Source organism: Fusarium venenatum, assembly GCF_020744135.1.
Source record: "Fusarium venenatum strain MPI-CAGE-CH-0201 chromosome Unknown EDB82scaffold_4, whole genome shotgun sequence".
Classification (NCBI taxonomy): Eukaryota; Fungi; Ascomycota; class Sordariomycetes; order Hypocreales; family Nectriaceae; genus Fusarium; species Fusarium venenatum.
In genome coordinates this window covers 3,993,731-4,010,800 of record NW_027072132.1, presented here as the reverse complement: position 1 = coordinate 4,010,800, position 17,070 = coordinate 3,993,731, and the positions used below count along the sequence as shown (strand labels likewise).

The window sequence follows — 17,070 nt, the reverse complement described above, 5'->3', positions numbered from 1 at the left end:
TTACGACTCAGGATTAACAGACTAACCTCCACAACTAAAACTGCCACTGTCCCCTATGACGACGCTAGGTTTATCTCATCTTCACCACTATAGCACTATTAGCAACGTTGACATTCTTCATTCCAGGTTCATCTTGTCTTCCCCGCAGGGTCCCCCCCTTCCCAGCGCTGATCCACAAGATCGTCGTTTTGGGGGGGTGTGCGGCGTTGTAAGAGATGGTTGGTGCCATACAAGGGGGGGATTTTTCATTTGGAATGAGGCCATCCTGATATCTGAATCGGGATAATGACCGTAATCAAACATGTTGTTGTTGATTCTGGGCTTTGTCAGCGGTTAGGCCATGTAGTATTCTGCCCCACTGTGATAGTCCCGAAGTTCCCAGCATGAGATATCACCGTGTCGTTTAAACCATTTCGAAACGACGACTTCTTAACGAAAAACACTATGTCATCCGACATAAGCGCCCTGATCCTTGACAAGGTCCCTAACAACCTTGCCTGTCAGAGAGCCCTTGATCTCGCTAGGGAAGCACTGCCTGTCCCCATACTGAACCACTCTCTGCGGGTGTATCTGCTGGCTCGATTTGTTGCCAAGAAGGAGGATTCTCCCTTTGTCTCTGAGGGGCAGATTGGGCTCCTCTTCGTAGCGGCTATTCTCCACGATGCTGGAGCGAGTCACCTTTACAACGGCACGCAGCGCTTCGAGATATGCTCCGCTGATTGCGCGAAAGACCATCTCATCAAACATGGCTACTCGGAGACCGAGGCGCATCAAGTCTGGACGGCCATTGCAGTGCATACATCCCCCGGGATAGCAGAGCGTATCGATCCACTGTCTCGTTTGATTCGACTGGCTGTCCGATCTGACTTTGGGTCCGAAGAGTATAGAAGAAGCATTGGAATTGACGAGTACTGCAAAGAGATAGAGGGGTTCCTGCCGAGGTTTGACCCCGAGAAGGCTCTGGGTGACGCCGTGGTTAAGCAGGCCAAGAAGATTCCACAAGTGGACAGTCTTACTTGGCCCAATGACGACAAGTTTCCCGCTGCAAGTTGGCCCGGTATTCTGCTACGGGCACACGCCGAGAATCTAGACCACGAGGGAGTAAACCCAGCGTTCTGAAAGCAAGGAAGTCTGGCGTGCCAGGCGTTGAAACATACCCTAGGGTTGTCATAATGACTGGCTATAGAGCTGAGATTGGCGGTGAAAACCCTCCGACAGTGCAACATTGACCGGTAAGCGATTGTCGAGGGGTTGGTGATGTCGGTGTTGTAGATCGTGTAAACGTGGACGATCTCCAGTCGGCAGTTGTCACAGATCACACGAGTCACGCTTGGCGAGCGCGTTATATACACCCTTGAATACATACGATTGAGGGACATAACTAGCACTGGATATGTCAGATTCCTACACATGATCGGCCAAGTAAGATCCCAGTAATTTTGGAGTTATATAACATAAATTGTACCAAGAATAAGAGGGTAAAAATATCAAACCAGAGAAGAAAATAGAATACCCGGCACAAAGAAACTCCACATCTCATGACAAGAAACATTAGACATCGAGGAACCTCGCTCATTTCTCATTCGCTTTGCAAAACACAAACCCCTACAACTTTCTAGTCAACGCCTTCGTCCTGGAACTTGGGTGTCCCTGAGCGGCTGATATTGCTGGGAGTTCTGCTGGGGCTGCTCTGTGAGCTTCCCTTACGGAGCATACCGCTCGCACCGCCGCGACCCCAGTTTCCGTTGGTAACGACCTCTAGAGCGCGCGCTTCGGCATCGTCTCGACGTTGGGAGTCAGACGTGAAGCTTGGGCTGAGCTTTCCACCTTCTGTTTTATCAGGGTTATTGGCGTCGAGGAAACCGTCTTCATCGTCGCTTTCCAGGTCTGCTAGCTCATCATCCACTGTTCGACCACGAGGGCTGAGACGCTGCATGGGTACATCTTGTGTTGCATCGGCGTATAGGTTGGGATCACGGCCAAGAACTCGATCAGCTTTGCTCATAGTCTTGGGACCTGCAAGTTTTGGGGTAGGGGAGTAATGTTTTCCTGCGCCTGAAGGTCGCTCGGGGATATCAGGTATATCATTCGGTGAACCCCAGCCAGCATTCACCTCACGAGCTCGCTGTTGTTCTCGCTCAGCTGAGAGTCGATCGCGAGCCTCCAGCCAGTTGCTGCTTGCTTCCCATGTCCAACCATCTCCTGTAGTGTTGGAGACAGGGAAGAACCATAGTGCGGGGGTGGGGCCAAAGAGGTGCAGTAAGTTGCGTTTCCAGCCAAGATCGAAGACGTTGGGAAGCTTTTCGGAGTCTTGCTCGTCCAGGTACTCCTCGTATCGTCTTTGTCGCTGTTCCCGCTCGCGCTGGGCGTATGAAAGTTGAACAGGATGGGAACCATCAGGGGGATATGATCGGGGCATCTCTCGTCGCTCCTCGCCTTCCTCGGGACGTGTGATACCGGGTAGAACATTCGCGTGAAAGTCGACAAATTGACGAGCAGCCTCTGGTACTTCATTGGCGGGGTTGTGGGCAGAGTTGTACGTCTTGCGCAGCGGCGAAAGGTATCGTGTCTTTTCGAGACACTCGATCGTAGTTTGTCCACATCGAGCCAAGTGAATATGCCATGATGTAAAAGCGCCAACCACAAGTCCAATAATTCCGCTGATGACACTCAGCATGATGAAGTTGACGGGCAGGAAAGTGTCGATGTATTCCTGATCGTTCAGCGCCTCATACCAGACCCAGCATGCACTCACGGCGAATGACCAGAAGCAGAAAAGAGATGTGTAGATCAAGAAGAGGAGGAAGGACTTGTGGTTGCGCAGCCCGATACATGTCGCTAACCAAGGACAATGGTGGTCCATCTTGAGGACGCATCGTCGACATGTCGAACAGTGGTGAGCACGATCGGGTTTGCGAGCCTGGCACTTTTTGCAGAATCGAAACTCGCCGTTACTCTTGACTGTAAAAGAAGTGCCTTGGGGTGTATTTTGTGTCGGTAAAAGGCCATAGCCCATGTCATTTGTCGTCGAGCCTGGAGGTGTAAAGACAGCGGTGGTGTAGCACCAGTTGAGCATGAGATAGAGTGCGACGCCTATTATGGAAGAGCCGGTACCTGTGAAGCTGTTAGACAGAACTCTTAGGGTTAACTTGGTGATCCGAACATACCTATCCAAGCGCTCTTCGTGCTAACGCTACCGATATTGACAACCACCCACACAGCCCATGATGTCAAGCTGTATACAAAGGCCAAAGGAAAGTACGTCGCAAATGTACAACAGCACCGCTCGGCTTTGCGCGCCCACCTACGAGCCGACGCCATTGCGCTCGCTTGTGTTGTGATTTCTGTAGTATTGGAACCAATCCAGCTATTTCTGCGCTGATCTCTCGTTCGATAATTGTTCAAATTTCTATTCGAAACGCCTTGTCATATCGTTCTTGGACCGTAGCGAACACAGGGGTATCTATCGTTTAGTCGATTTCCGGGTGAAGCCGTCGTCGATAGCGGATCGGATGCCGAGGCCAGGTGGATGAATCGACGGGGCACGGTTCGTATCGTGTCGTTTCTATATACCGCAATTAAATCGAGTACGAAATACACAAAATCATTAATCGGTTATGTCGAAGAATAAAAGTAATAAGCTGGCAAATTATAAACTGCTGTCAATGGATTAAAGTAGAGCTTAGGTCATCAGGGGCGATTGGTTCCACATCCAACGTAGTGGCCCCGCTCCGCCTCTGCAACGCGTATACCCGTTCAGCATCCGCTATAAGAAGCACTGATACAAAGATGTTATGAAAGAGCCAGTAGTGTAAGACGATATATTGCTCACTTCCATCTTCCAAATTTGAATTAGGCAGTTCATTATTATTTTTCCTTGTCATTTGCCATTTCAATGGCTGAGTTTCATCACCCCTGGCTGCTGTGCATAGGTACGACAAAGCATCCCTGGTTACTACATCCAAGAGGATTGCATCACGGCAGACTTGCATTAAACTTTACCGATATTTACCACAATTGAGTTGTTCAGTTCAGATTTGCACGGAAGAAGGACTAATCGTGGTGTCAATTGTATCAGTCACTTAGCTACCTGTCCCGAGCCTGTCGCTCAGCTGTCTGTGCTATTACATTTCATGGCCGCTTTGAAGCTGGGCAACATCAAATTTTCCATGCACTAATGCAACAACATCTACCAGTGAATATCTTCATGCTTGTACGGATCTCTTCCGAAAGACTTGGGGTTGACTTTGGGTTCTTCCTGAACTGGCTCCTGTCGGGGCTTGAAGTCCTTGGCCACCTCATATTTGACGGTACCATCGTCGTGTTGCTCGTTCTTGACATCAACCATGCCACCCAGCAGCTGATCCATGTAGGCACGGTAGATGTCAGTCTCACGAATCTTGCACTTGTTACCATTGGACTCGGCATGCTGAGTGATGGAGGTCAGGGAGCCAAAAGTGTTGAGACAGTAGGGGCAGCGGTACTTGGTCTTTGAGTGTGCCTCAGATCGAAGATGGCCCAGAAGTGCTTGGCCCGACTTGAAGGTTTTCATGCAAGTTGCCATGGGACAGTTGAACTTGCCGGTAAACTGGCAGCTGTACCGAGCGACGTTGAAGTCGGGATGGTCGGGATTGTGGGCGCTCAAGAGATCGTAAGCCGCCCGAGCGTTGGGCGTAGCGACCTGTTGAAGTTGCTGTTGGGTAGGTCGCTGTGGTGCAGGAGCCTGTGGGAACAGATTCTTCCCTTTGTTCCAGTCGTTCTGTTTGATGTTCTCCTTGTTGCGAAGCTGAGCAACAGAGCTGGAGGCGGCAAGAGTTGGAAACTCCTTCTGCTCGGCCGCAAAAGGACGAGCAGAATTCTCAGTAACCCAGCTAGTGGTTGAAGGTACCTGGGGCCTTGCAGATGGCATGTAGTCTGCATAGTTGCTCTTGAGAGGTTCTTTGGTGGCTGCCACAAGAGCGTTTGAGAACTCCATCTTTTTCTCGCGGGTACTCTCAATCATCTTGTTGTTGAGGCATGGGCAGTCCTTCTGAACATGGGCTACAAGGCCACCAACTCGAGCGAAGGGGCCCTTTCCACACCCTGAACAGTGAAGGTTCTGCTCCTGGGGACGAAACTAGATGGAAATCAGCGCAGTGCTCAAGAGATGCAAAGACGTGGAAACGAACCTGCTTGATGTGCGTAGCCTCCACTTCTTGAGTTTGGAAATCTGCACCGCAGAACTTGCAGTGGATGTGCTTTTTGCTGTTGACTCGCATGATGCGCTTGTGAGTGTGTAGGTCTTCCCAAGTCTTGAAGATCTTGTTGCATGGCTCACACCAGAAATCTCCTTCGAAACGCGTCCCTGACGGCATCTTACGTAGTTGGACGGGGGTATTTTTGTGGTACAAAATTGTTGGTCACTGCGAGGAGGCGCAAAGGAAGAGGAAAGGTTTCCGTGTGCAGGGACCGCACGGGAAAATGCAGTTACGGGATAATGGGTAAGTGCTTGTTATTTGATGAGGGACGGCGATGGTTGGTAAGTGCTTGTCGGTGGCAGGTAGTGACAGAAGATGGAAGAAAGCGAACGAATTTATCGGTGAAGAGATAGAAAATTATCAGGTAACAAACAAGCACACAAGAGGGGAATGAGGCGCACGAGCAATGAATCATCGTCGACCCCTCAACAAATGGGCGGATTGTGATAAGATTGTCAATGAGCTGCTTGAGGAATCTAGGCAGCGAGGAAAGGCTTGGGAGGCGAACAAACATTCACCGCAAAGTAAAGTAGTTTGTCTAGACAAAACGTACTTGGAATCATGCCTCTTTGAATGACAAAACAGTTAAGCGTCATTTATTGACATCGGCATTGACCAAGGCAACATATGTCTGCGAGTTTGTTGCAAACAGCTACCTAGATAGAGCGTATGCGCTTGAAAAACACAAACACAGTACCGGCCAATATGTGTTAATCGAACGTGGCAGCAGTTGTAATGATGAAAAGTCATCCATACATCTCCGGATCGATATCATAATCCAGTCCTTCTGGTATATCTCCCTCTCCATCGTCATCGTCACCGGACTCATCTTCGTCAGCCTCGTCAGAATCCTCGTTTCCAGATCCCATTTCCTCCAGCAAACGGGCCTCTTCCTCTTGCAAATCTGCAGCGACAGCGGCTGTCTCCTCAGCTGGTGCCTTCTTGGGGCCTGCATTGGGATCTCTGACTCGTACACTGTAACCTTTGTGCTTATTCTTTTTAGTTGGTTGTCGTCCCCGGAGCTGCGTCAACTCCTCATCTGTAAGTCGTAGATTTGGAAGTGGCAGGTGGAATGTTGCTTGGTTTGACCGGACTGGTGTCTGATCACCTGTCTCCAGCGTCATTGCAAAGTCTTCTCTGGTGAGATGTCGGTCGAATTGGATTGCCACGAGTTTCGTCTTCGTGATCGCCTTGACTTTGGCCCAGAGTCCGCCATGGTACCATCCACTGCTGGGATCCCATTCAGGGCGTATAGCGGCATTCTCGAAGAGCTCCTTGAGAAGAGGATCGGTGATATCGCAGACTTGCCATACTTTTCCGTCAGTATGGAAAGTGTCGCCATCAAAGACGTGGCTCTCGGAAAGCTCTTCCAGGAATTCTTTCAGGGGCCCCATTTGGACCTTGCGTAGTGATTTCCACGTTTGACCCCGCTGGGCACGCTTCTGCTTTGGAAGCTTGAACATGAGGGTCTGGTAGATTCGATATTTAGGATCCGTTCGTGGATCAATGCCATATTGAACCACTCCATCTCTCCAGGGACCTCCTTTGAACTGGTAAGCAGCGTAGTTCAGGTATTTCTTGAGTTCATTCCAGTTCTTAAGCTTGCCCCCAAGGTAATTGAGTAGTGACCGTCGTGTCCAAATAGGCCGTTCCCTAAACGCATCTTCGAGCTCAGCTATTATTTCTACCATACGTGGATCGGTCATGTCAGGGTGAAGTTGAGGCTCAGTTGGCGCAGGGTCCTCTGCACCAATGAAATAGCCGACCTGCTTAACAGCGGTGGTGTTTATTGTGCCACCATCCTCGGTAGCACGCACATACGGGTTTTGTGAGTATTGATAGTTGAAAGGGAGACTCATGTGTGTGAACATGGGTGGTGGGATAATATCGACATTAGGGCCTTTGTCGACGCCAGGTTGAAACTTGAACTCCTTCATCTTGTCGACTGCATGGAATTAGCATTTTGTTAGAAACTAGGAACAAGAAGACATACCATCTCCGGGAAGAACTTGATCAACGTATCGCTGTGCAAAGTCGGACTTGGACATGTCCCAGTAAAAGTCGTGAAGTCCGCGGAAGCGATGAGTACTGCGGATTACGCCCACTGCATCGACGTGATAATTGCCAACATTGTCTTCCATTTTTCGACGTAGTACCTTGGGATCGTCTAGTCGAGCATAAGATGAGACTTTGTCGTTTGCAGGCAATTGATCCTGGGCATCGGAGACTTCTACATCTCCTTCCCAAGGTCCATCGGTTCCTCTTTTCCTTTTCCGTCCCGTTCTTTTCGGAACTGTGATCTTGAGAACGACATCATGACTACGAGCATTATGTGACATGATGGGTTTGAAGAACGGGTCTTCCGGCACCAGATATAGTGGGATCGAATTCCTTCCCGTATCCAAGACCTAGGATCTTGTTAGCAAGATGAGTGATTGATTGGAGTAAGTTTTTCTTGCATGTTGAAGATGGGGAACGCGACCGAACGCCTTGACAGCTCGATCGGGGTTTTCTACAAAGGCAGGAAATTCGACAGCACCGATAACACGCTCGGGTATCAAATATCGAGGAGCTGAATCTGGATGAACAGATTCAGATGCTCTTTCACCATGTTCATCCTCGAACTGAGTGTCGTCCAGGCTATCATAGCCATTTTCATCCGATGATAGGTCCACTTCCATTGTGGCTACTGTTGATAATTTTGGATCATTCATGTGGTGGAGTGAGACGATATTTTGAGCCTGGATCTCTGTAAGTGTAAGTTCAGTTGTATAAGAGTTTGAGATATGTGGAAAAAAAACAAACCAGGGTTCAATTAGACACCGACACTAACCTTGTGCGGCAGAGAATTGATATTGCCAGGTCTCAGAATGATGAACAACAAGAAGGGTCGGCTACCTAAGTATCGTATTTGTGCTGACTCCTAGAAATGATATTAACAATAGTTGCAAAAACGTGTTGCCATTGTTAGCAGTTATTCCACGATATGATGTTGACGCGATTCTTACTTGGCATATTGATGATGTGGCTGTAATCCTCATAGTGTTAAATACCATGCACACTGTAGGCTATCACGCTTCTGGGGTGATCTAGACAGTGCGATGTACAGAGAGATGAACAGTTGTTCCTGTGGCTGTGCTTAATACCACCTTGAAACCTCAACAGGAGGTTTGATGTATAAATACTTTAAAACGGCAACATATTGCATGATGTAGTATAAGTACATTTTCGATTGTTTCAATTACTTTCGAGCTTCATATTGAGGGTACAGCTTCCAATTACTCCATGTATGATTGTACTATTTTCCAAGCCTTGTAGGTAATCTATTGCCAGTAATGCTGCCAGCTCATCACTATTGGCCTGCCTAGTAAACCAGGAAAGTGGTGAAAATAAACAATCCAGGGCGTAGAACTCCTCACTTTTATTCTAGAACAAACTCAAAAGTCGCTTCATATTGAGGTGAAGTATTGCGTTGAGTAAAAGTGCCCTTGCACAGCCCAGTGTAATTTCGGCCGCGTGACTGGTTCAACCTTCCATTACCTCAGTAGTGGCACTCAACTAAACTCCCTTGATGCCCACATCTTGGCAGATCCAGAACTTGAAGATTGTCGAGATCTATTTCATGTCAAGGATTTTGAGATGATCGTATCAAGGATCATTGAAATATCTAGACAGACATGCAACTTTGAGAACCACTAGTCGCATGATATCCAATATCTTCTAAATGATTGTCCGCATTGATCCTAGAAATTGCATTCGTACCAACTCTTTTGAGCGTCGGGGTCCATCTACCTGGGAGGGGCATCATCCCCTAATGCACCTCTGTAGCGCCCTTCATTTAGTTGGTTTCACCGCCCGTTCCCAGTACCATCCCAGTAAGGGTCAGTCCAGTAAGAGCTCAGCCAGTTAGCATATCCAGAACCAGGCACACCTGGGAGATTTGTTAGTGATTCTTTGGCCAATGCACTATTCCACTAACATCACAACCCGACCCGACCTCCCCTCTCCAATAATCGAAGCGCGTTTCCTTCAACAGGAGCTCCCCCCCGCAAAGAACCTGTCTCTTCGCCGGCGCCCAACGATCACTACCTTTACCTACCTACCTCCTACGACAAGTTTCCCATCACTCAACGACGACAACGAGGCTCGACTCAGCAGCCGCCGTGAGAATCTCGACCACGCCGCGTCTTTGTGATTTCTCTCTCCTTCTACCTCACATCTCGACTTTCAATTCTTCTCCTAAGACAAGACAGCACAGCAGCATCAGCAGAGTACAGCACAGCACAACACAACACGCACAGAACCCCCATCCCAGTTCCAGCATTCGTCCTCCACTCCTGCGCAAGTACCAGCCTGCCTGCACCAGCACCAGCACTGCACTGCAATCAATTGAACCGCACGATAACCCACCGTCGTCCAATACCATTCTCAGCCCTGGCTGGTTCAGTGCTTTATCGTCCTCTTCCTGCATGAGAGTAATCGTCGTATTTCGCTCCCTCGAGTAGTCTTTCTTCATTAGGTGCTGTTTCAGCCTCCTCAGCTTCGACTCCTCCAGCTCTCGCACTCGCGGTTCTTCGTCCGGCTCCCGACAGCAACACAACGCTTTCGCCAGACCGGCCCCTCTTCTCTCGCCTAAAAATCGTCTGCTAATAACGATTATCAATATCATTCATCCCTACAACGCTTCGGTGCATTGAATCAGTTGCTTGCGCATCTGCTGTCACCTCTTCGACGTTCCCTTCCCCTGACGTCGTTGCCCCGGTGCATTGAATCAGTTGCTTGCGCATCTGCTGTCACCTCTTCGACGTTCCCTTCCCCTGACGTCGTTGCCCCGGTGCCCCACTGCTTCATACAGTTGAGCAGCGGGCGTCTTAAACCGCCCCTCCGCACGATACACTGTTGTCCGACAAGATGAAGCGCTTCAGTCAGAGAGTTGTACGTCTTTCCATTCTTGAGGTTACTCATCTGTATTAACATGTATCCAGCTTTCGCGTGGGAAAGATCCAAACAAGTCTTCTAAGAAGAACAAGGATAGTAAGGATGGTACCGCGTCTCCCTCATCACGGGACAACAATCAGTCACCTGTGCTTACGCCCTCATCCTCCACGTCGACTTTGAACGATCCTCGAAACAAGCAGCCGCAAAACAGCTCTAATCATGGAGGCGAACACGGCAACGCCTCGCAGCCCTCCAACTTGTCCAATGTAACTCAGGCTGGTAACGCCCCTGATCGCTTTGCTTCTGGAGGCGCCTCAAGCCCCAACGGTGGAAGTTCCAGCTCTCGACTGCCCCCAACTGTTGTCATCAGCCCTACACCTGGCGTATGTTGATCCTGTTCACTTTCGTTCTACTTTCTCTAATCGTGATTTTGTGCAGCATATCCCTCCCCCAGGAGCCGCCGAGACGATGCCGCACGACTTGGCTCCCCCCAAAGCAGGCCAGAAGTCGCTCTTAATCCATCGAGGAATAGATAACCGTGATGCGATTCCAGAGGGACTCCGAACCCCAAAGAGGCAGCATTCCTCAAGATTCGACATTTCAGCCCACCGCGAGCTTGAGAAGTTGCCCGGTTTCCACGAAGTTCCCCCCAACCGACGACAAGAACTCTTTATGCAAAAGATTGACCAGTGTAACGTCATTTTCGACTTTAACGATGCGAGCGGCGACATGAAGTCGAAAGAAATCAAGAGGCTTGCCTTGCACGAGCTGCTGGATTACGTCGCCAACAATCGACAAGTTATTACTGAACCCATGTACCCCAAGGTTGTCGACATGTTTGCCAAGAACCTGTTCCGCCCGATCCCGCCCCCAATAAACCCCCAGGGTGAGGCTTTCGACCCTGAAGAGGATGAGCCTGTCCTCGAGGTTGCTTGGCCCCATATCCAGGTCGTTTATGAGTTCTTCCTGCGCTTCATCGAGAGTCAGGATTTTAACACCAACATCGCCAAGGCGTACATCGACCACAGCTTCGTCCTCCAGCTTCTTGAGTTGTTTGATTCCGAAGATCCCCGCGAGCGGGACTTCCTAAAGACCACCCTCCACCGCATCTACGGAAAATTCCTGAACCTTCGATCTTTTATTAGACGATCTATCAACAATGTCTTTTTCCAATTCACCTACGAAACGGAGCGATTCAACGGTATTGCCGAGTTGCTCGAAATTCTTGGTTCCATCATCAACGGTTTCGCTCTTCCCCTCAAGGAGGAGCACAAGATCTTCCTGACTAGAGTGTTACTGCCTCTGCATAAACCCAAGAGCCTGAGCATGTACCACCCTCAGCTTGCTTACTGTATTGTGCAATTCCTGGAAAAGGACGCATCTCTAACTGAAGATGTAGGTTGATTCCCTACCCTTATCGGCATAGGCTAATAAATTATTGCAGGTTGTTATTGGACTTCTTCGTTATTGGCCCAAGGTCAACAGCACAAAAGAGGTCATGTTCCTCAACGAAGTCGAAGATATTTTTGAGGTTATGGATCCCGCAGAATTCGCCAAGGTTCAAGAACCTCTGTTCCATCAGCTGGCCAAGTCCGTAGCCAGCCCTCACTTCCAGGTGGCCGAGCGTGCCCTTTATTTCTGGAACAATGAGTATTTCTGTAACCTTGTCAGCGATAATGTGGAGATTATTCTTCCCATCATGTTTGCTCCCCTCTATGAGAACTCAAAGGGTCATTGGAACAGGTATGTTGATTCTCCCCTCCTCAAAAGATGATTCTAACCGGACAGAACAATTCATGGGATGGTTTATAATGCCATGAAGCTCTTTATGGAGATCAACCCTCAATTGTTTGACGACTGCTCCCATGAGTACACGGAACAGCAGAACAGTGCTGCGGCACGCGAAGCCCTTCGCGAGCGTAAATGGGCTGCTCTGAGTGAAAAGGCGAACCAGCAGAGAGAAAGCAACGGCAATGGGGTCGCTGATGCCCCTGCTCAGATCACACCTATGCCTCGTGTAGACGAGAACGACGCCGCCACCGAGGACAATTCGAAGCGCCTCGATTCACTTAAGTTGCAAGACGGCCGACCCAGTCTTCATGAACGAGACAACTCAGTAGGATCTGCTCGAAGCCGGTAATCCAAACTGACAGCTCTATCCAACATACATCAGTGCATCGGGCCTGGATAAAAAGAGCGCAGATCCCTTTCCAAAATCGAAGCACCAAGATGGGATATAGTAGGTTCGAATATCATCATTGCTGTATAGTCGTGTTTGACGGTGGTATTATGATTATGAGGAGGAATTGGTATTTCGCAGTTCAATAATGGACTTAAGAACATGCGTACTCGACATACAGTCACTTTGCTGGGTTGGAATTGGCCAATGTAGACACTACCATTGCTCTACAACGCCTTTGGACCTTTCAACCTTCTTTCTTGGTTTGCACCGCAGCTAGACCACATTCAGGGCTGCCGTGGGGAGGGGAGAATGCGCGCAGACGACATTACAATGCTACCGTCTTTTTCTCTTGTCCACTTCTCGTGCACTCAATATGACAAGCAAAGCCGGATGCTATATTATATCTGTGCCGTGGTTATGGGTGGGATACGGGCATAAAAAGCATGGACGTCTACGCTTTCTCGTGTAACTCTTTGGGCGAATTCTTACTTTGTTTTCTTTTACTTCTTCTGGTCTTTTTTCCTGCCCCGCTGCAAGGAACCGGACGTTTGGAGAAACTATAGGTTCTTCAGTAGTTATGGTTTACGTTGTGTCCTTGTGTCTTTTGCTGTGTGTGGAGAGAGAAGAGTTAGGTCTGCTTGGTTTTATGGAGACGATGGATGAGCAAGACTAAAATAAAAGTCGTTATTGTCAAATCGTAATTGATTATATTTCGTGTGAAGGAGTGTCCAGTCACTACATGAGTTTTAAACGTCTACTTATTATAACAATACTGCCTCTAGAATATGTCTAGCTGGCTGCTACCATCCCCGTCCTCGATCATAGCCACCCCTTCCTCTCCCACGGAATCCATTACCCCTTCCCCTCCCTTGATATCCGTTCTGTGGCGGAGGTGGCTGTGGGGGAACATTCCATCCCATCATCTGCCCCATCATGGCAGGATTGGGAGGAAACCAACCTTGTGCCATGTGTGGAGGAGGAGGTGGTGGTGGCCAGGGGCCCTGATAACCGGCTGGTGGTGGAGGTGGTAGAGGGAAATCTTCCGGTGGAGGAACAGGAGGGAAATGGGATTGAGGTGGCTGTTGAGGAATCGAAGGAGGACGATGTGGTCGATCTTGAACATCTTTGTTGTAGTGTCTCGAAGGCGAACGGGACCCTGATCTGCTGTATGATCGCTGCCTCGAACGATCGTGCTGATTTCCACGGCTTCGACTGCGGCTTGGACTGCGACTTCGGCTGTAGCTAGAGGTATGACGTCGGTTCCGACTACGATCATGGTCGCGGCTACGTGACCGACTTCGACTACGTGTTGGACTGCGACTTCTGGAGTCTCTTGAGACCCGTGGTCGTTTATGCGCAGGTCGTGAGGAGCTTCGTGATCGGCCACGGGAGTAGCTGCGTGATCTTGAACGGCCTCGGTCTGCTCCTTTACCACCGGTTCTTTTCCTCTCCTTCATCTTTTCACAAAAGCGACGAGACCAACCATAGTACGTCTCACCTCCAATGATGTCTCCCGTAATCTCATCGAGGACAACTCGTTCTCCAAGCTCGTTGAGGTCGTTGGCGGGGTCGTCGTTCCATTTCTGCTCCTTGGAAAACATGCGCTCTACCTCACCCAAAAGATCCTGTACTGCAGTCACAAGAACTTTATCAGCGGGTCCGGGAGCGAGTTGAATTGGTCGAATTTGATCGGGGAACATTGGTTTGGTCGAGTTTGGAGTCAGGTGCGGTAGCCATGTTGTCGCAGGCAGATCGTACCAGGGTACCGAGTGATCGCCGTGAGAGGAAGGGAGAGTGAATGGCGCGTTTTTGGCAAGCTTCAGAGAAACATTCGAGATTTGCGGTTCCTGGACATTTTGTGGAGCAATACCGCTGGCGAGGGCTTCTTCGAGCTTGGTGATCATCTTTGAGTTAACGTAATGTTGTTCATCCCATAGTCGAATAAGATCCTCGAGCTTCTTCTTGTGTTTCGGGCAATTGTCAAAGGCGGCAGCGCTTGCGATCAGTGCGGGCAATGCGTTGTCCCAAGGTATCGCAAACTCGATGTTACCGTTTCGTGTGATGATATGGTAAAACACATCATTGATAACGTATAATAGATGAAGTCTGCGTCGTTTCAGACTAGGCCGCGAGCCATCATCTTGCAAACTCTTTGATAAAGCACCGCAGTACTTGGCAAGCGCAGTGGTGCGCGCGGTAGACGGGGCAACATTTTCGATGATCCAAACCTTGCATTTCTGTTTGACCAAAAAAGCACGCAAAATTTAGTGACTTCTGCTTGGGTACAGAGGGAACAGCTTTTCAAGCGATGGAGCAGACCTGGACGTTGGGGCGCGAGCACTGGGCGAGGGCGTCTGTTAGGAGCGAGAAGAAAGCTTCAACTGAGGGACGGCTTAGGGAAGTTGGGTCAGCGCGGAATAGCGTGGCAGATAGTGTGGCCTTTGCGATGGCCAGTTCTGGTGTTGCCATTTTGGCGAGACGAGCTTTCTCAACGTTGCTCAAGGATAATCAAATGTTGATGGACAAGTTATGTTATTGAAGCTATGGTGGAGCTAGAGAAAGAGCCTCCAAATGTGACAACGGCTAATTGCCGGCCTTGGCAGCACGTGGCTGTGCAGTTCAGCCGCAATTGTCTACTAAGGTAATGTGCTCAACATTTGATATGAGGCTGGTCATGAGCTACGAATACGTCACTCGAATGCATAAAGTTTGAGATGAATACGATTTAATTTCTTGATCTCAATAAGTGCCGCAAATGCAGTGAGCAAAGGAAGACCAATGTTAGAATGGCCCAGAAAGCGATTCTTTCCGTACCACAGCTGCAAGCGAGGTCGGCACAGGGTTCAAGGATCCACTCTAACCGGTCTTGTCCGTACATGTTGCATCCAACTCATGAGCAGAATAAGCCAGCGTATTAAGCAATTTTGTGTTGATGTTCGATATTGCAGCCATCTGGTCGTTTAGACTATTCTTTAGCAGTTTCCCCAAGACTAATTCATGACGATAAGGCGTTCCATAAGGTAATTGTTGTACACAGCTCCTTCCAAGAGCTAACTCCTCCCGTCCATTGGGTTCCATTGACTTAGGAGAACCTATCGCCCTTTGGACTCCGATACACCGAACTGCTCTCGTACTTGCTCTTCTCGTTGATTCGTTGATCCTCGGTCGCTGGCGCATGTCTTGTAGGGGCGGGATCTTGGGCAATCTCAGTGCTTGGGGAGTAAGCATGGTCGTCGCGGGGAGGACCGCCACCCTCTTCGGCCTCCAAGTTTTGGATCATCTGGACCTTCTTGCGGTGGGCGTCCATCTTAGCTTGACGGTCGGCGTTGATTTGCTTCTTAGCGAAGTAGTAGGCACCGCCACCGGCTATGACAAGGTCAGCTCGAATTCCAGAAGCTGTTTGACAGTAAAGAGCAGTTCCATACCGACGCAGAGAGAGCCCCAGCCCAGCCTGTATTAGAAAAGCTTGGTCAGTTTTGAGCTACTAAGAAATAGAGGAGTGAAGGTGGTCGGCGCAAAGTACGAACCAGAAGGATTTGACCTGTTGCAGTTAGTATGAGCCACGCCAGCATGGAATCATCTCGTAGAAAACTTACAGTGTTCATTTTGACGATAATCGGCAGTCTAGAGAAACGTGGAAATTTTTAAAAGCGAAAATCGGGGTGAGAGATTGAAAGTGGCAGGGTTTGGTAAAGGTGTAAGTGGAATGGCCTGACATGATATATGCGTCGGTTCCTTCGAAGTCTGGACCTTATCGCTTGGCATCCACCTTTTAGATCTTTAAGTTCGATGCAGGTGGAAGGTACGTACCTCCGGACTGGAGCTTCTTTGGCTGTGTCTCGGAGGTTTAGTTTAAGGGAATAAGCATTTGATCTCACAAGGCTCGAAATGATGTTATAGAGAGTTCATGGTCTATGAAATTTACTCTTAAACTTCATTATGACGTAAAAATATGGTTTGCAATATGAGGGGGAAATAACATCGATATTGACACATTGTGTCTGTCAAATAAAAGAATCATGTCTTCGGCCGACCCAGACTAAAATGCTTGATCTGCCGCCGCTAGAACGGGTTTCACCTCGGAATATCCAAGGGCCTGCGGCAGCCATCGACTTCAGTTTAGTTAGACCGGAAACCATACTATGTAACTTGAGGTGTGTCTTTTACAGGGGTTTGGACTGGTTTCAAAAGAATTGTTTGCTTGAGAGTTTCTATTGTATTATATTAAATATCATAATGAAGAAATGATTGATCAATTACATGTGAGACTCTTTAGCTGGTTACTGATCCTAGTGTTTTAGTGTTCACTTCTCATGTCAAATTGATTCTTATAGTCAGGTCGCTTTTTATGAAACCTGAGCAGCTGTTTCATGGAGTCGATCTTCAGGTACCAACAACCAGACATATTTTACTAGGTACCCGATTTGTAGGTCAGATAGAAGTCATTTATCATGGCAGAACAGAGCAATACTTCAGCGACAATTTTCTCTAGAGAATAGTCATACACTAAATTTTCAACAGACCAGATCATCCGCTTATTGTCTTGGTCAAAGATGATCATTCTCCTTGACCGCGTGGTCAAATCTTCAACTTCAATGCTTTCCCCGCTGTCGCACCCCTGAAGCCTTAGTGGAAATCATCGACCCTGGTAGCTTCACCGTGCATCATTATGGGCATGAGAATAAATGCACAGTGATAGCTATGCCCAAATCG

General features: G+C 48.8%; 7 protein-coding genes across 7 annotated transcripts; 2 read left to right on the top strand and 5 right to left on the bottom strand.

Annotated features, from left to right (window-relative positions):
- Positions 1-444: 444 nt before the first annotated feature.
- Positions 445-1,119, top strand: EDB82DRAFT_529851 (uncharacterized protein; the record flags this gene model as incomplete). Its single annotated transcript, XM_025738343.1, has 1 exon — positions 445-1,119. The coding sequence occupies one exon, from the start codon at positions 445-447 to the stop codon at positions 1,117-1,119; it is 675 nt and encodes a 224-aa protein (XP_025593113.1).
- A 248-nt stretch (positions 1,120-1,367) lies between these two features.
- Positions 1,368-3,449, bottom strand: EDB82DRAFT_321083 (Palmitoyltransferase PFA3). Its single transcript, XM_025738341.2, has 2 exons — positions 3,168-3,449; positions 1,368-3,114 (listed from the first exon to the last, which is right to left on the bottom strand). The coding sequence occupies exons 1-2, from the start codon at positions 3,319-3,321 to the stop codon at positions 1,616-1,618; spliced, it is 1,653 nt and encodes a 550-aa protein (XP_025593112.1). The 5' UTR covers positions 3,322-3,449; the 3' UTR covers positions 1,368-1,615.
- A 641-nt stretch (positions 3,450-4,090) lies between these two features.
- Positions 4,091-5,498, bottom strand: EDB82DRAFT_321055 (uncharacterized protein). The gene is made up of 2 exons (XM_025738340.2): positions 5,169-5,498; positions 4,091-5,116 (listed from the first exon to the last, which is right to left on the bottom strand). Exons 1-2 carry the CDS (start codon positions 5,352-5,354, stop codon positions 4,190-4,192), a joined length of 1,113 nt encoding a protein of 370 aa, XP_025593111.1. The 5' UTR covers positions 5,355-5,498; the 3' UTR covers positions 4,091-4,189.
- Positions 5,499-5,867: 369 nt separating this feature from the next.
- Positions 5,868-8,041, bottom strand: EDB82DRAFT_321065 (RNA polymerase III transcription factor IIIC subunit-domain-containing protein). The gene is made up of 3 exons (XM_065607477.1): positions 7,697-8,041; positions 7,231-7,645; positions 5,868-7,182 (listed from the first exon to the last, which is right to left on the bottom strand). Exons 1-3 carry the CDS (start codon positions 7,949-7,951, stop codon positions 5,984-5,986), a joined length of 1,869 nt encoding a protein of 622 aa, XP_065463397.1. The 5' UTR covers positions 7,952-8,041; the 3' UTR covers positions 5,868-5,983.
- Positions 8,042-10,027: 1,986 nt separating this feature from the next.
- On the top strand, positions 10,028-12,330 carry EDB82DRAFT_320997 (phosphatase 2A regulatory B subunit-domain-containing protein). The gene is made up of 5 exons (XM_025738338.2): positions 10,028-10,172; positions 10,223-10,558; positions 10,614-11,570; positions 11,620-11,918; positions 11,964-12,330. The coding sequence occupies exons 1-5, from the start codon at positions 10,149-10,151 to the stop codon at positions 12,313-12,315; spliced, it is 1,968 nt and encodes a 655-aa protein (XP_025593109.1). The 5' UTR covers positions 10,028-10,148; the 3' UTR covers positions 12,316-12,330.
- A 724-nt stretch (positions 12,331-13,054) lies between these two features.
- On the bottom strand, positions 13,055-14,885 carry EDB82DRAFT_514895 (uncharacterized protein). Its single transcript, XM_065608971.1, has 2 exons — positions 14,680-14,885; positions 13,055-14,597 (listed from the first exon to the last, which is right to left on the bottom strand). Exons 1-2 carry the CDS (start codon positions 14,824-14,826, stop codon positions 13,158-13,160), a joined length of 1,587 nt encoding a protein of 528 aa, XP_065463396.1. The 5' UTR covers positions 14,827-14,885; the 3' UTR covers positions 13,055-13,157.
- A 478-nt stretch (positions 14,886-15,363) lies between these two features.
- On the bottom strand, positions 15,364-16,283 carry EDB82DRAFT_514839 (uncharacterized protein). Its single transcript, XM_025738336.2, has 4 exons — positions 15,954-16,283; positions 15,885-15,898; positions 15,783-15,808; positions 15,364-15,723 (listed from the first exon to the last, which is right to left on the bottom strand). Exons 1-4 carry the CDS (start codon positions 15,960-15,962, stop codon positions 15,440-15,442), a joined length of 333 nt encoding a protein of 110 aa, XP_025593107.1. The 5' UTR covers positions 15,963-16,283; the 3' UTR covers positions 15,364-15,439.
- Positions 16,284-17,070: the final 787 nt, after the last annotated feature.

Coding starts and splice junctions, on each gene's coding strand:
- EDB82DRAFT_321083 (XM_025738341.2), bottom strand. CDS start 3,321: ATGGCGTCGGCTCGTAGGTGGGCGCGCAAAGCCGAGCGGTGCTGTTGT. Junction 3,115..3,167: donor CACGAAGAGCGCTTGGATAG/GTATGTTCGGAT, acceptor ACAGCTTCACAG/GTACCGGCTCTTCCATAATA.
- EDB82DRAFT_321055 (XM_025738340.2), bottom strand. CDS start 5,354: ATGCCGTCAGGGACGCGTTTCGAAGGAGATTTCTGGTGTGAGCCATGC. Junction 5,117..5,168: donor AGGCTACGCACATCAAGCAG/GTTCGTTTCCAC, acceptor ATTTCCATCTAG/TTTCGTCCCCAGGAGCAGAA.
- EDB82DRAFT_321065 (XM_065607477.1), bottom strand. CDS start 7,951: ATGAATGATCCAAAATTATCAACAGTAGCCACAATGGAAGTGGACCTA. Junction 7,646..7,696: donor GCGTTCCCCATCTTCAACAT/GCAAGAAAAACT, acceptor ACAAGATCCTAG/GTCTTGGATACGGGAAGGAA. Junction 7,183..7,230: donor TCAAGTTCTTCCCGGAGATG/GTATGTCTTCTT, acceptor AATTCCATGCAG/TCGACAAGATGAAGGAGTTC.
- EDB82DRAFT_320997 (XM_025738338.2), top strand. CDS start 10,149: ATGAAGCGCTTCAGTCAGAGAGTT. Junction 10,173..10,222: donor AGCGCTTCAGTCAGAGAGTT/GTACGTCTTTCC, acceptor ACATGTATCCAG/CTTTCGCGTGGGAAAGATCC. Junction 11,919..11,963: donor TCAAAGGGTCATTGGAACAG/GTATGTTGATTC, acceptor CTAACCGGACAG/AACAATTCATGGGATGGTTT.
- EDB82DRAFT_514895 (XM_065608971.1), bottom strand. CDS start 14,826: ATGGCAACACCAGAACTGGCCATCGCAAAGGCCACACTATCTGCCACG. Junction 14,598..14,679: donor AGTGCTCGCGCCCCAACGTC/CAGGTCTGCTCC, acceptor TTTTTGGTCAAA/CAGAAATGCAAGGTTTGGAT.
- EDB82DRAFT_514839 (XM_025738336.2), bottom strand. Junction 15,724..15,782: donor CTGGGGCTCTCTCTGCGTCG/GTATGGAACTGC, acceptor ACCTTGTCATAG/CCGGTGGCGGTGCCTACTAC.